Source organism: Hyperolius riggenbachi, chromosome 4 (assembly GCF_040937935.1).
Source record: "Hyperolius riggenbachi isolate aHypRig1 chromosome 4, aHypRig1.pri, whole genome shotgun sequence".
Lineage (NCBI taxonomy): Eukaryota > Metazoa > Chordata > Amphibia > Anura > Hyperoliidae > Hyperolius > Hyperolius riggenbachi.
Genome location: NC_090649.1, coordinates 405,662,485 through 405,680,257, shown reverse-complemented (window position 1 = coordinate 405,680,257; position 17,773 = coordinate 405,662,485). Strand labels below are relative to the sequence as shown.

The 17,773-nt window shown below is 41.7% G+C and overlaps 1 protein-coding gene across 3 annotated transcripts in view; it reads left to right on the top strand.

Moving 5' to 3' along the window:
• The window catches only part of LOC137504210 (uncharacterized), a 160,039-nt gene extending 142,588 nt beyond the window's left edge, over window positions 1–17,451 (top strand). For all 3 annotated transcript variants that reach the window (XM_068232315.1, XM_068232314.1, XM_068232316.1), the window contains one exon: window positions 17,133–17,451. In XM_068232315.1, coding sequence (XP_068088416.1) covers window positions 17,133–17,272 — 140 coding nt within the window. In that variant the 3' untranslated portion in view covers window positions 17,273–17,451. The remainder of the gene's footprint in view (window positions 1–17,132) is intronic.
• Window positions 17,452–17,773: the final 322 nt, after the last annotated feature.

Genomic DNA, 17,773 nt, shown 5'->3' with positions numbered 1-17,773 from the left:
TCCACAGTATGCAAATCTATTCATGGCCAAAATCGAAGAGGAATACCTCAATGCATGTGGCATAAAACCCTTGGCCTACTTCCGCTTCATTGATGATATTTTAATCATCTGGTCCGCAAGTGAGGATGATCTTCTCCAGTTCCACAGGAACTTCAATGCCTTCCATCCTACAATCAAATTGAAACTTACCCACTCTCACACAGAGATTAACTTTCTGGACACCACCACATACATCAGGGGTAACAACATACAAACCTCTGTGTATCGCAAACCTACAGACCGTCCCACATACCTAAGATATGACAGTTTTGATCCCAAGCACATTAAGAACTCAATAATTTAGAACCGGATTTGTTCTGACAGGATGGACATATACAAGCACCTGGATCACCTTAAGAACACTTTCATTAAACAAGGTTACAGTCCTCCCATGGCTGAGGCCCAAATCAGGAAAGCCAGCAACATCCCCAGGACTGAACTCCTGAAATATAAGCAAAACCAGAAAGAGGAACGTGTCCCTTTGGTTGTCACCTACAACCCACACCTGGAAATCTTAAGGAGGATTGCTAAGGAACTTCATCCCATTTTACACAAGGATCACAGACTGAGAACGATATTCCTTAAACCTCCACTCTTGTCATATCGGCAACCACACAATCTAAAACAGATGATTGTCAGGAGCTCTTTGAATAGGCCTCAACAAAACGGAACATCACCCTGCCGACAAAAAATATGTGGGACCTGCAGACACATTTACTCCACTGACAGGGTAACGATACAAGGTTCACAACAGGAGTACAGAGTACAAGGTAAATTTTCCTGTGGGTCCACCAATCTGGTATATCTGATCATGTGTGCTAAATGCCCCAATGTTATGTACGTGGGAGAAACTGGACAAACTCTGCGCAAACGTATGAATGGACACAGGCACACTATTAATGATACCAAATCTGGACTCCCAGTTGCTACACACTTTCGGTCCAACGGACACAGCATGGACGTTTTGAAGCCGCCTGAAGGGCGGCTTCAAAACGTCAAATGACCGATTAATAGCAGAAACAACATTTATAAATTGGTTCAAAGCTGTGGAGAAGGGTTTGAATAAGGACAACAACTTTCTATATTGGTATGAGATTGATGATATTTGAACTGTCTCAGCCACTCTAGCTGAACTTGTGAACTAAGAATTTATGATACCTCTGGGTCAATCCTAATACCAGGTCTGTAAGCAATGGAGTAAACAAGGATCTTTATCTTACCCCATTTAGATGGTCTGTTTGAATTAAGGCATCTTAATGACGTATTTATGCTTGAAAAAATATCTGTTTTCCCTTTTGATGTTGCATGTATATAAGCTGTCTGTACCACCAGCTTGCAAACTAACAGGATGTAAACCTGACGAAGGCTGCAAGGCCGAAAGCTTGTTTATTCTTATTCATTTGTAGTTAGCCAATAAATGGTATCATCCTGATTTAAAACTTCTTTTTTTAAATTTGAGATTTGAAGCCTAGTGCGTGCCACTGGGAGGGGTTATAAGGACACAGGACAGTTGGAACTGTGTCTCATGCCCCCTGTCACCTCCTTTCAACCAAAAAGATGGCTGCCCCCATGAAATCACAAACATTTGCCTGTTCTTTTAAAACAGGGTGGGTAAGAGATTATATTACCTCTCTATTTTAATTAACATAACTAATATAACTTAATGACAATATGTTTGTTTAGGCTGAAGTTCCTCTATAAAATGGGGTTGTTTATATGCTGTATCATTCCAATATGCATTCAGTTGACCTTTTTTAAACTTTTTAAACAGTGACTTTTTCCTTTGCCTACTCGGTATAGTAGCAAATGAAGCAAGCAAGCGGGAGAGACCGGCACTGCGAAAAAGCTGTGTTTATTCTTGACTTCTTGTATAAAAGGCTGCCGCCGTAGATGCGCAAACGTGCGCGAAACGGCCGTCAGGCTTGATCACCCAGCACCCACCGCACCTCCAGGTACCCCACATCCACTTGTATGCATTCAATGTGCAAGTCAGCTTTGCTTTTTTCGCTTATGTGTGCATCTTTTTATACAAGAAGTCAAGAATAAACACAGCTTTTTCGCAGTGCCGGTCTCTCCCGCTTGCTTGCTTCATTTGCTACCATGTTTGCCTATCTACCAGAGCACGCTTAGCTGTTTAGCAAGGGGTACCTGTCAACTGACTACTCAAGCACACTTGCCGTACCACAGTGCCAACTCGCTCTTTCCTCCCCATACTGCTGCTACTCGGTATAGTGAAAGATGAAGATAACAAAGGCTTATATCTGAAACCCTGCTTGGGGCAAAACAGGAGGTGGCCTGTAGATGGCCGACACCCACTCCACCTACTTTCCAAAAATTGGATACAGCAACTTATAGAAAATAGTCTGCCTTAGAAGGAGCTCATCTATACGCATGGTGCAATTAAAAGGGTTCAGAAAATATGGGACAAATTTAAAGTACGGCAGTAAACTTGTATAATATTGCACATATACAGTAAAACCTTGGATTGAGGGTAACTTAGTTTATGAGCACTTTGCAATACAAGCAAAGATTATTGTGAAATTTTGACTTGATATACAAGCAACGTCTTGATATACAAGCAAAAAAATGTAAACATGCATCACGTCATCACAAATGAGCCGATAGTTCTTCTTCCTTTGGTGCTGCAGGATTGTACTTAAAGTGACTCTGTACCAAAAAAAAAGTGCCCCTGGGGGGTACTCACCTCGGGAGGGGGAAGTCTCTGGATCCTATTGAGGCTCCCCCCCTTCCTCCTCCATCCCACGGTGGTCTCGCTGGGCCCCTCCGAAGCCACAGCCAACAATTTGTCAGGCTGTGATGCAGGCGCAGTAGTGTCTGCAATATTTACCTTCCTCGGCTCCAGTAGCGGCTCCCTGATGGGCTAAGGCGGAAATAGCCAATCCAAAACGGGTCCGCTCTACTGCACAGGCGACTTGCCCCTGCGCAGTAGAGTGGACCCGACTGGGATCGGCTATTTCCATCTGATCCCGAGCCGCTACTGCGCCTGCGCTGGAGCCGGGCAGGTAAATATTTACGTGCCTGCCGTTCAGAGGGGCCCAGCGAGACCACTGTGGGACGGAGGAGGACGGAGGAAGCCTCGATAGGATCCAGAGGTATGTGACCCCCCAGGGGCACTTTTTTCTGTTACAGGTTTTCATCTGAGTGTAGAGACTGTGCAAAGTCACATTTCTATGAGTTCCTCAAAAGTAACTGTCATTGGATAAGTTCCTTGTTGAAGCCACACACACAAAAAAAAGGTTGGGGCGAGCCAACAAATGGCAATGATTCTGTTAGTTATAGTGAAAGTCTTGTTTATATTTTTATGTTATACTGTTTAACTATAACTGTTTTTGGATTGTGGAACAAATCAACTGGGTTTCCATGAATTCTTATGGGGAAATTCACTTTGATATTAGAGTGCTTTGGATTACAAGCATGTTTCCAGAACGAATTATGCTCGCAAACCAAAGTTACTGCAGACTGATCAACAACTTGTATATTATTGCACATACACTACTCTGTGCAGACTGATCAACAACTTGTATATTATTGCGCATCCACTACTCTGTGCAGACTGATCAACAACTTGTATATTATTGTACATACACTACTCTGTGCAGACTGATCAACAACTTGTATATTATTGCACATACATTACTCTGTGCAGACTGATCAACAACTTGTATATTATTGTACATACACTACTCTGTGCAGACTGATCAACAACGTGTATATTATTGCACATACACTACTCTGTGCAGACTGATCAACAACTTGTATATTGTTGCACATCCACTACTCTGTGCAGACTGATCAACAACTTGTATATTATTGTACATACATTACTCTGTGTAGACTGATCAACAACTTGTATATTATTGTACAAATACATTACTCTGTGCAGACTGATCAACAACTTGTATATTATTGCACATCCACTACTCTGTGCAGACTGATCAACAACTTGTATATTATTGCGCATCCACTACTCTGTGCAGACTGATCAACAACTTGTATATTATTGCACATACACTACTCTGTGCAGACTGATCAACCACTTGTATATTATTGCACATACACTACTCTGTGCAGACTGATCAACAACTTGTATATTATTGCACATCCACTACTCTGTGCAGACCGATCAACAGCTTGTATATTATTGCACATACACTACTCTGTGCAGACTGATCAACAACTTGTATATTATTGCACATCCACTACTCTGTGCAGACTGATCAACAACTTGTATATTATTGCACATCCACTACTCTGTGCAGACTGATCAACAACTTGTATATTATTGTACATACATTACTCTGTGCAGACTGATCAACAACTTGTATATTATTGCACATACACTACTCTGTGCAGACTGATCAACAACTTGTATATTATTGCACATACACTACTCTGTGCAGACTGATCAACAACTTGTATATTATTGCACATCCACTACTCTGTGCAGACTGATTAACAACTTGTATATTATTGCACATACACTACTCTGTGCAGACTGATCAACAACTTGTATATTATTGTACATACATTACTCTGTGCAAACTGATCAACAACTTGTATATTATTGCACATACACTACTCTGTGCAGACTGATCAACAACTTGTATATTATTGCACATCCACTACTCTGTGCAGACTGATCAACAACTTGTATATTATTGCACATACACTACTCTGTGCAGACTGATCAACAACTTGTATATTATTGTACATACATTACTCTGTGCAAACTGATCAACAACTTGTATATTATTGTACATACACTACTCTGTGCAGAATGATCAACAACTTGTATATTATTGTACATACACTACTCTGTACAAACTGATCAACAACTTGTATATTATTACACATACATTACTCTGTGCAGACTGATCAACAACGTGTATATTATTGTACATACACTACTCTGTGCAAACTGATCAACAACTTGTATATTATTGTACATACACTACTCTGTGCAAGCTGATCAACAACTTGTATATTATTGCACATACATTACTCTGTGCAGACTGATCAACAACTTGTATATTATTGTACATACACTACTCTGTGCAAACTGATCAACAACTTGTATATTATTGCACATACATTACTCTGTGCAGACTGATCAACAACTTGTATATTATTGCACATACAGTGGCTTGCAAAAGTATTCGGCACCCATTTAAGTTTTCAACATTTTGTCATATTACTGCAACATACATGAATCAATTTTATTGGAATTCCACCTGAAAGACCAATACAAAGTGGAGTACACGTGAGAAGTGGAATGAAAATCATACATGATTCCAAAATAGTTTTACAAATCAATAACTGCAAAGTGGGGTGTGCGTAATTATTTAGCCCCCTTTGGTCTGAGTGCAGTCAGTTGCCCATAGACATTGCCTGATGAGTGGTAATGACTAAATAGTGTGCACCTGTGTGTAATCTAATGTCAGTACAAATACAGCTACTAGAATATTATTTATTATTTATTTATTTATTGTATTTATAAAGCGCCAACATATTACGCAGCGCTGGACAATAAATAGGGATACATACAATATTTAGGGGTGACATACAGCAAAATGACAATACCTGAATACAAGAAAGATCAGATCATGCAGCACAGTATGAGTACAAGGTAATGCTTAGTCAGTCACTGGATGGAGCATGGAGATTAGGCAAGTTAGGTTCACTCAGATGCCTAGCATGGGTTCACAGTAATGGAGGTGCATGATCAGGTTGGACACAAAAGGAGGAGGACCCTGCCCAAAGGCTTACAATCTAAAGGGAGAGGTAGGGACACGAGAGGTAGGAGACCAGAGTTCAGCTGTGGGTTTAGAGCACTTGTGAGGGGTAGTAGGCCAGAGTGAAAAGGTGAGTTTTGAGGGCTTTCTTGAAGATGTTGAAGGAGGGGGCTGCCCTAATGGGTGGAGGTAGGGAGTTCCATAGTGTTAGAGCAGCTCTTGAGAAGTCCTGGAGGCGTGCATGGGACTGGGTGATGCGGGGGGCGGTTAGGCGAAGTTCATTTGAAGAGCGGAGTGAGCGGCTAGGTGTGTACCTCTGAGTAAGATCGGAAATGTAGGTTGGACAGGTTTTGTGCATTAGGAGCAACAACACCATGAAGTCCAAAGAACACACCAGACAGGTCAGGGATCAAGTTATTGAGAAATTTAAAGCAGGCTTAGGCTACAAAAAGATTTCCAAAGCCTTAAACATCCCACGGAGCACTGTTCAAGCGATCATTCAGAAATGGAATGAGTATGGCACAGCTGTAAACCTACCAAGACAAGGCCAGACACCTAAACTCACAGGCCAAACAAGGAGAGCGCTGATCAGAAATGCAGTCAAGAGGCCCATGGTGACTCTGGACGAGCTGCAGAGATCTACAGCTCAGGTGGGGGAATCTGTCCATAGGACAACTATTAGTCGTGCACTGCACAAAGTTGGCCTTTATGGAAGAGTGGCAAGAAGAAAGCCATTGTTAACAGAAAAGCATAAAAAGTCCTGTTTTTAGTTTGCCACAAGCCATGTGGGGGACACAGTAAACATGTGGAAGAAGGTGCTCTGGTCAGATGAGACCAAAATTGAACTTTTAGGCCAAAATGCACAACGCTTTGTGTGGTGGAAAACTAATACTGCACATCACTCTGAACACACCATCCCCACTGTCAAATATGGTGGTGGCAGCATCATGCTCTGGGGGTGCTTATCTTCAGCAGGGACAGGCAAGCTGGTCAGAATTGATGGGAAGATGGATGGAGCCAAATACAGGGCAATCTTGGAAGAAAACCTCTTGGAGTCTGAAAAAGACATAACCGGTTCAGCGCCGCAGTGCCGAAAATCTCATGCATCCGAGCAACGTTCACCTCCCATTCATTCGCCTATAACTTTATTGCTACTTATCACAATGAATTGATCTATATCTTGTTTTTTCCGCCACTAATTAGGCTTGCTTTGGGTAGTACATTTTGCTAAGATTTATTTTTTTCTAAATCCATTTTAACAGGAAGATTAAGAAAGAAATGAAAAAAAATCATTATTTCTCAGTTTTTGGCCATTATAGTTTGAAATTAATATACGCTACCGTAATTAAAACTCATGTATTTTATTTGCCCATCTGTCCTGGTTATTACACCGTTTAAACGATGTCCCTATCACAATTTATGGTGCCGATATTTCATTTAGAAATAAAGGTGCATTTTTTCAATTTGCGTCCATCACTATTTATAAGCTTATAATTTTAAATACTATAATAACATACTCTCTTGACGTGCATATTTAAAAAGTTCAGACCCTTGGGTAACTATTTATGTTGTTTTTGTTTTTTTTATTGTATTTTTTTATTTATTTTTTTTATAAAAAATGTATGTGGGTAATTTTTGGTGTGGGAGGGAAACTGCCTATTTTAAATGTAAAATATTATAATTCTTTAATTAAAAATGTATGTGGGTGCAGTTTACTATTTGGCCACAGTGAAAAAAGTCCTGGATGCGAACGATCTCGCATCCAGGAACTAAAATGCTGAGCAGAAGTTTCCTGGGGGCAGAAATACCGCGCTCTCTGGATAGAAAGCGTCGGTATTTCTGCGGGGAAGTTAGATCGGTGAATGGGAATTATATTCCCATTCACTGATCGGGGGGCTAGCGGCGGGCGCGCACCACGCAGGCAAAGCGGCAGTGCCTATCTGAACGAGAAAGCTCGTCCAGATAGGCCGAACCGGTTAAGATTGGGGCGGAGGTTCACCTTCCAGCAGGACAATGACCCTAAACATAAAGCCAGGGCAACAATGGAATGGTTTAAAACAAAACATATCCATGTGTTAGAATGGCCCAGTCAAAGTCCAGATCTAAATCCAATCGAGTATCTGTGGCAAGATCTGAAAACTGCTGTTCACAAACGCTGTCCATCTAATCTGACTGAGCTGGAGCTGTTTTGCAAAGAAGAATGGGCAAGGATTTCAGTCTCTAGATGTGCAAAGTTGGTAGAGACATACCCTAAAAGACTGGCAGCTGTAATTGCTGCAAAAGGTGGTTCTACTAAGTATTGACCCAGGGGGCTGAATAATTTACGCACACCCCACTTTGCAGTTATTTATTTGTAAAAAATGTTTGGAATCATGTATGATTTTCGTTCCACTTCTCACAAGTACACCACTTTGTATTGGTCTTTCATGTGGAATTCCAATAAAATTGATTCATGTTTGTGGCAGTAATGTGACAAAATGTGGAAAACTTCAAGGGGGCCAAATACTTTTGCAAGCCACTGTACACTACTCTGTGCAGACTGAGCAACAACTTGTATATTTATGCACACTAGTAGACCTAAGCCCTTTTCAAAACGGGATCTAGGTCTGTGTTGAAACCCCGCCTCCCTTTCCTCCCCTCCTCTTCCTTCCCTCTCATCCTCCCCGTGACCGCCGCACAGTCACTGCGCATGCGCGCGCGCCCCTTCTGGCCACGTCCTCCCTCAGCTCTCTTCAGTCTCTACGTCCCTCCCTGCACATGCGCAGTAGCGCAAAACACGGGACACACACACACACAGAAAGTGCAGGGATGGGACGCAGAGACAAAGGGGTTTTATTATAGAGGATACACTACTCTGTGCAGACTGATCAACAATACACCGAGCACATACAGTACAATGGCCTCAATTCTGGTAGCTATGTGCGGTAAATATTTTTTGTTGGTAAAATACCTCATGCGGTATTTTCCTCCTTTTTTTTGCAATTCTGAAAGAATGAGTGAAACATGTGGTAAAATGTGCAATAAATGCATAAAGTGTGGTAAACAGTGCGGTATTTCTGTGGTTAGCATTTGGCAAATAAATAATAGTAGTCTTTAACCCTTTCTGGACCAGCACCCTCTGCCCCCTTAAGGACCAGAGGGTGCTGGTCCAGCAAACCGTCGCTTCCCGACGAATCTCCGCAAGTTACCGTCGCTCCCGCCGTACACGCTGCTCTGTCCCCGCCGCAGGCTGCTCTCTCTGCCGTCGCTATGACGCCAGAGCACTGTGCGCCGGTCAGGAGCCGCTTTCATTGGCTACTGACCCTGTCACTTCATGTAAGCCAATGGGAACGGCTTACATAAATGACAGGGCCAGGAGCCAATGAAAACCGCTCCTGCCCGGCTCACAGTGCTCTGCCGTCATAGAGGCAGCAGGGCATCACATTGCGGCGGGGGCAGAGCGGACCGAGCGACGGGGACGGGCTGGGGCGCGCGGTCAATGGGACGTAGAGTTTATGTCCAGTCAGGACCGCAGCTCCCCCTGCCCGCCGTAGATTTATACTCGCTCGGTCCGCAGGTAGTTAATTGTCTTCCATAAGTTAGGATAGTATTTGGAAGATTTTTTTTTTTTGAAGTGGGGAAGGTGTATTTGATTTCCTATGAAAAGTATATTTATAGGCATCCCCTAAATCCAGTAAATATTTGGATATTTACTATTACTATTACTAGTTTGCTATTACACTGCCTAAAAAGGAACTCCACTAAAACAGAAATAGAAACTCCACTAAAAAGTGCAAAATGCATACAAATTGACTTTACCGCCAGGTACAGGCAGTGATCGGTAAATTATGTGCTCACATGCCCCCTAATTTCCATGAGAACAGCTATTTTCGGTAAAATTAAAGCAAATTACCGCATAATTTACAGCATGTGGTACTTCATGACTAAAATTTACAAAAATTATAAAATTATTTACATACATGAATCAATTGGTGATAAAAAATGTTTTATCACCAATTGATTCATGTATGTAAATAAATTCATTACAACTCCTATTAATCCCCCTAGATTTTTATACATATAGACTTGCAGCAATTTTATTTTCAATGACATTTCCTATCATTCCCTTAGGATTTTTATATACATTGATTTGCAGCAATTCTATTATTTATTCACTACTTGTTCATTTTTTATAATGGTTTCTAGATGCATACATTTGCAGCATTTTTATTTATGCACGCCTTCTGAATACTAATAACTGTATCAGTTGTCAATACTTCCAATTAATGATAATATATATATATATATATGGACCACCATTGTAGGTGTGCATAAGTGGATATGAAAGTATGTAAATATGCAATTCATGTGATAATAACGCTATGTTGTATATACAGTGGGTTGCAAAAGTATTCGGCCCCGTTGAAGTTTACCACATTTTGTCACATTACTGCCACAAACATGCATCAATTTTATTGGAATTCCACGTGAAAGACCAATACAAAGTGGTGTACACATGAGAAGTGGATCGAATATCATACATCATTCCAAACATTTTTTACAAATAAATAACTGCAAAGTGGGGTGTGCGTAATTATTCAGCCCCATGAGTCAATACTTTGTAGGGCCACCTTTTGCTGCAATTACAGCTGCCAGTTTTTTAGGGTATGTCTCTACCAGCTTTGCACATCTAGAGACTGAAATCCTTGCCCATTCTTCTTTGCAAAACAGCTCCAGCTCAGTCAGATTACATGGACAGCGTTTGTGAACAGCAGTTTTCAGATCTTGCCACAGATTCTCGATTGGATTTAGATCTGGACTTTGACTGGGCCCTTCTAACACATGGATATGTTTTGTTTTAAACCATTCCATTGTTGTCCTGGCTTTATGTTTAGGGTCGTTGTCCTGCTGGAAGGTGAACCTCCACCCCAGTCTCAAGTCTTTTGCAGTCTCCAAGAGGTTTTTTTCCAAGATAGCTCTGTATTTGGCTCCATCCATCTTCCCATCAACTCTGACCAGCTTCCCTGTCCGTACTGAAGAGATGCACCACCTGAGCATGATGCTGCCACCACCATATTTGATAGTGGGGATGGTGTGTTCAGAGTGATGTGCAGTGTTCGTTTTCCGCCACACATAGCGTTTTGCATTTTGGCCAAAAAGTTCCATTTTGGTCTCATCTGACCAGAGCACCTTCTTCCACATGGTTGCTGTGACCCAACATGGCTTATGGCAAACTGCAAACGTGACTTCTTATGCTTTCTGTTAACAATGCCTTTCTTCTTGCCACTCTTCCATAAAGGCCAACTTTGTACAGTGCATGACTAATAGTTGTCCTATGGACAGAGTCTCCCACCTGAGCTGTAGATCTCTGCAACTCGTCCAGAGTCACCATTGGCCTCTTGACTGCATTTCTGATCAGCGCTATCCTTGTTCGGCCTGTAAGTTTAGGTGGATGGCCTTATCTTGGTAGGTTTACAGTTGTGCCATACTCCTTCCATTTCTGAATGATCGCTTGAACAGTGCTCCGTGGAATGTTCAAGGCTTTGGAAATCTTTTTGTAGCCTAAGCCTGCTTTAAATTTCTCAATAACTTGATCCCTGACCTGTCTTGTGTGTTCTTTGGACTTCACAGTGTTGTTGCTCCCAATATTCTCTTAGACAACCTCTGAGGCCCTCACAGAGCAGCTGTATTTGTACTGACATTAGATTACACACAGGTGCACTCTATTTAGTCATTAGCACTCATCAGGCAATGTCTATGGGCAACTGACTGCACTCAGATCAAAGGGGGACGAATAATTATGCACACACTACTTTGCAGTTATTTACTTGTAAAAAATGTTTGGAATCATGTATGATTTTCGTTCCACTTCTCATATGTACACCACTTTGTGTTGGTCTTTCATGTGGAATTCCAATAAAATTGATTCATGTTTGTGGCAGTAATATGACAAAATGTGGAAAACTTCAAGGGGGCCGAATACTTTTGCAACCCACTGTATGTATATATATATGTATATTGTAAGATTCTGGTATGCTAAGGAGCCTTTTTTTACTGATGTAGGCACTGTTATTGGCCTGAGGAAGCGGGCTCTGACCCGCGAAACGCGTTGCCTGTGCTACTAATAAAAACCTTTGTAAAATACAAAGTATTTTTCGTCACTGAGGTAAGCTACCTCAAATTTATTTCCCGTTTTTAAACTGCTTTTAGATGCTTTTATTACACCAGGGCACCTCTTATACCCTTATTGTGCAATCATACCCCCTTACCTCACCCGTCTGAGGGGTGGGTACAGACCACACGTGGCCTCGACCACGGCGGATATCTGTCCCCTTTCTTTTACCAAGGAGAGCGACCGCATCCAGGTCCCTAGGGACCACCCCGAGTGGAGTCGGGTTTGTTGTCTCCACCTGCTTCCTGTGGTCGGTTGCCCCTCTGCAACCCACCTTTGTAAGTAGTGTCTTACTTTTATTACGTTCCATTGTTTTTGACATACTACACCATTAGGCTCCCTCTTTTGTCTCCTGTATCTTTTCACTAGAGGGTGTTTTTGACACCCACATCCCACTACTACCAGAATTGAGGCCAATGGTGCATACAGGCTGACACTCACAGCTCAAAACACAGAGCACTGTATCTCATTAGTAATGTTTTGCACGGATATGTCTTGTGACATCCCATGTATACGTGGATAACCTATTATGTAGTTTGAATATGTATTTTGCATGCAAACTATGCTACCTTATGCCTTTTGAATTACTGCTGTCAACGTATGTTCCATGAACATAAATTATGTATATACTGTATGTTAATTAATTGTAATATTGAACATATTTTTTTTAATAAAGCATCATTTTTATGTTTGTTTTTGTAAAAAAAAAAAACAATCTGACAGATCTGGGTTTGGACTAGTCAATCTCCTCATGGGATTCTCAGTGTTTCCTTTAGGCCTCTTTTATACCAAGACGTTGCGTTTTAGGGGACGTTAAGTTTGCATAACGTGCCCCTAACGCAACGCCTGGTGGTGTTGAAGGAGGACGCCAGAGTGAGCCGCGTTATGCAGCTCTTGGTGCGCAGAATAGACTGCGGAGACTACGCTAAAACCGCGTAGAATGCACAGCATGCTGCACTTTCATACAACGTGAAGCGTTACCCTGTCATGCAACGTGGGCACTGTGAACAGCCCATTGAGTTTTCATTGCTATGAGTTGGGCTGCGTTACAGGCTGCTCTAACGTCAGCCAGTAACGTCCCACTGTGAAAGCAGCCTAAGGCTTGGTGCACACATAGCAGAAACGCTATGCATTTTAGCGGAAAATGCTGCATTTTATCCGCTAATGGAAGTCTATGTGCCGCAGGAAAAAACACATATAAAAAACGCATATGCATTTTCTATGCGTTTTCAAACCTGCGTTTTTAAAAACGCAGGTTTTGTTGCATAATATTCATAAACGCATCATATGAAAGTCAATGGGAACGCAATGGTATGCGTTTTCCATGCGTTTTTATATGCGTTTTTTTCCCCAACATATTTTTTTTGCTGTATTTCCGCTTCCTGTTGTCTTCTTAGTGATTTACATAAATGGAAATATAAAACCGCATGGAAAATGCATGCGAACCGCAAATGCATTAAAACGCTTCCAAACGCATTGCAAACACACCAAAAACACAAAAAAATACACACAACATTAACATAAAACATGACAAAAAACGCAGCCTTTCACGTTATGTTATGTGTGCTCCCAGCCTCTCTCTTTATAAAACCACTCCCTGGAAAGGACCTATACAAAGTTTTCAGCCAGTCTCACTACTCATGTACACATTTGGGCAGTGGGACTGAGCAACTACCTTAGTAAGAGCTTTTGAAAATAAAGAAAACATTAGTGTCCCTGTGAGGAGATGGAGTAGCCCAAAATATAGATTTGTCAAATATATAACAGAGACATAGAAATAGAGAGACAAATGTACATCTTATATGGGTATATTAAAATTTTACAATTTTTAACAATAGTGGTCCCTCAATCTTTCTTAACATGCCAACCCGGCTGTAAGCAGGGGCGTGACTACAAATCGTGGGGCCTCAGCAAAATTCTGATGGGGCCCTCCAATGTTCACTCCCTGTCTCTTGCCTCCCCTTGGTGACCCTCACAGCCTGGAGGCCCATCTCTCAATGGTCATAAAAGTGTGGACATCATAATCCTTACACTCATACCAAGTGTAGCCACAAAAACACCTGATTAAAAGGATGGATCCCCTTATCAGTGGAAGTGAAGTAGTGATTGGGGCCCCCCTACAGCTCTGCCCCCCCCCCCCCCGGTGGTTGAAAGGGCCATTCCCCTGTAGCTACACCCCTGGCTGTAATGAATACGAGTGTACATACGGCCCTGTACAATTCCATCGTGTGCTAGGTTATGAGCTATTCTTACTGGATAGATACTGGCATTCGCCCCTGGCAAAAATTCCCACAATCAATGCTGAGGCAGCATTCATCTGGTTAATTCCATCGGCAGGGGGGCTTGACCTTCTCTGCCAGGTGCCTGGTCTACTGGCACAGCAACCGGTGCTGGATTCAGGGGAGCAATTTGAACAGCTCCTGGCTCATTACCTCCCACCACATTCCCAGCGGCTGCATGAATATGGGGATTCTCTTTTGACATCAATTCAATCCTGTCTCTTTATTCTTCCTTCTTCGTCAGGCTCCCCCTTCTTTTTCTCTTTTGGGCTTAGATTACTCTCTGAAGTACAGGACGCTGAATTGTACTTATTCTTTTTACTGGCTCATTAACATCAAAGAAATCATTTAACAATTCTTGTAAATTATAATTATTCTCAACTAACATAGCTCAACATTTTGCAGATATCTTTCCGACATTTCACTATTACCTCAGGGTCAGTCAAACATAAGTGCAATATCTCATTAAATATACTTGTACACTTTTTGCAAGCAGCACTTTCCAATATCCGTTTCCATACAACTTCTTTCTTATCTTTCCTTGGAGCTACATAATTAACTAAAAACAAAACAAAAAACATAGAACTGCGATTGCAATGACCACCTGCCATCCCTCCTTCCTCTAGGAAGTTCATTCCACTTTTTTAAATCTTTCAAACACTCTCTCTGCACCATATTTAGCATGCAATGATGATCCAATTCACATTTCCTCCTAAATTTCTCCTAGGAGATAATTTTTCATCTTCTGATTAAAAATATCTTATGTTTAAAATAATAATAATCCGGACATTTGTATAGCGCCTTTCTCCTGTCAAACTCAAAGCGCTCAAGAGCTGCAGCCATTGGGACACACTCAAGAGGCCACCCTGCAGCGTTAGGGAGTCTGGCCTTGAATTCTAATAGGAACTGACCCTAGACAGGATTTGAACCCTGGTCTACTATGTCAAAGGCAGTGCCCTTAACTAGTACACCATCCAGTCACTCCTTTTGCACTTTTGCACTCTGCAATTGAAAAGTACCAAAAAGTAGGTCAAAAAAGGACTGTCAAAATTATTCTGAGTATTTTCTTGCTTGTTGGTGGCTTAAAAGGCATTTTATTTATAAATGTAATAATATCTCCTAGAAGTAAACTTAGGAGAAAAATTAAATGGGATCTAGCCCATTTTTTCTCGGAGGTTAATATTATTTTTCCATTAACACCCCGTATTGTTGCATACTCTAAAAAAGCTCTCACGGAACTAGCATTATTTAGGGTTCACACAGAACCAGGGTCACACAGAAACCATTAACAGGGAAACCCTCACACTATATAAGCCTGGTACACCACGTCAACCTTGATTGGCCAATCACTGGCCAATTTTACCAACTCCATGTAGTATGACGGCAACAGATTTTTAATACTATGAGCAAATTGTTTTGGTAAACCCTAATACTACATGGAGGTGGATCCCTCTCCCTGTGTTTACCTCTGAGATGGCGACAAATAATGTCCCATCGGGGGGGGGGGGGCCCTAAAGCAGGGCGGTGGGGGGGGGGAGTTCAGAGAGCAGCAGTGTGGGGACACAGAAGCATGTTATGAGGCAGAGAACATGTCTCTGTGTCCCATCTGCCCACCTCAGGTTCTCCTTAACTTCGCTGCCTGGAGAACCATAGATTTCATTTAAGGTACCCATTAAAGTGAACCGAGCACCTTTTTTATCATTCAGGACATTTCTATAGCACATGAAAAATGCATGCCGACAATCTGTTTCATTATTAAAATAAACTTTCATTTTACCTTGTATTTTACATTCAAAGTAAATTAATTACCCTGTTTCAGCAGGGCTGCCCGGCCGTCCCCGGCCACAGAGCTTTCAGGTTCCTAATTGTTTTATTGGGCTAATTACCAAGAGGTAAACAATGCTATTAGACAACAAAGGGGGGTTAGTAATTAGGACTGTTTCTTCAAAGACCTAGTTTGTGTCAATGTGTCAAGATAGCATCTCTGACTTCTGTAAATAAGGAATGTGAGAAGGGGAGGGGGGAACATGGAAGCTTCTATGCCAGGAGAGATTCCATTGAAAGAGAATGTGCTCAGTTCCCTTTAACAATAGAATCTCCCGAACAATCGACCGTGTGATCAATTGGATTGGGCACTGTTAATGTTTTTTATTGACACTGAACGATCATTCTATTGATCGTTCCGTCGATTCAAATTTCAGAACTATTCTTTTAGTCTGATCGGTTTACCTATCACTTTTTCCTCTTTTGGCCCAAATGATAATTTCCAAACGATAGCAATGATCAGATCAGATGGGTGATTGTTTGGGAAATTTAAATTTTAATTGGCACCTTTACAGTGCTTCAGCAAAATCAATCATTAGCAAAGTACTGCAAAAAAATGATTCCTTATAGATGCAATCATTTATTACTTCCTAATGGAATTTCTTGTAAACAAGCCGTTATACAGAGATATCCATCGTTTCTCATGAACTCTCAATATCCTCCCAATATGGTCATCTCACATGAAAAATGTCGCTCAGTCGAATGCGTTGTCCCCGGTACTGTGAGCATTATAAGGCATCAGACAAAATGCATGAAATAGCAGCCCTATCACCTTACATTAATCAGGTCTACTCTGATGGAGCAGAGTGTTCTGTACACGTATATAGGCACCCAGTATAACAAGTTAGAACTCTTTACTGATGAAAAACATGCAGAGATATATCATACACCAACATCAGATAATGCAGCTAACTTAGAAAACAGAGTGAATACAGGAAATAACAATGTCATAGAGATCATCATCACATTTTACAGACAGTGACATCTTGTGGTTGTTTTACCATACTGCAGTTTTGTTAATAATCTCGTAGATACTTCCAACATCCTCAAGAATGAAATCTGAACTGTATTTTTCTATAACTCCAGGTTGTTTGGAAAAATATATAAATATTCTGGAAGCGAAGTTTAAAACCAACATCTTGAAGAGGGTGTATGCCGGCATCCACAGCAAATCAGAGGAGGACTCAGATCTGCAGGAATTCTTCCGCTTCAAATGCTGGATATAACACGTCAGATCATAATGCCTCATTCTATCAGCTTTGTATGTTATTAAAATGTATCTCCGTGTTTTGTGCTTGAATTTCTTGATAGATAGAAAGTGAATTACCTGAATTTTATCAATTGTCTTCTGCTGCTGTTCAGTAAACCTGGGTTTTTATTCAGCAAATACATCTTAACCACTTAAAGAGACTCTGTAACAATAAAAAGATCCCCTGGGGGGTACTCACCTCGGGTGGGGGAAGCCTCGGGATCCTAATGAGGCTTCCCACGCCGTCCTCTGTCCCACGGGGGTCTCGCTGCAGCCCTCCGAACAGCCGGCGACAGACCCGACTGTCAGTTCAATATTTACCTTTGCAGGCTCTAGCGGGGGCGCTGTGGCTGCATTCGGCTCGGAACTAGACGGAAATACCCGTCGGGTCCGCTCTTCTGCGCAGGCGCCGGAGACTTGCGCCTGCGCAGTAGAGCAGACCCGACGACAATCGGGTATTTCCGCCTACTTCGGAGCC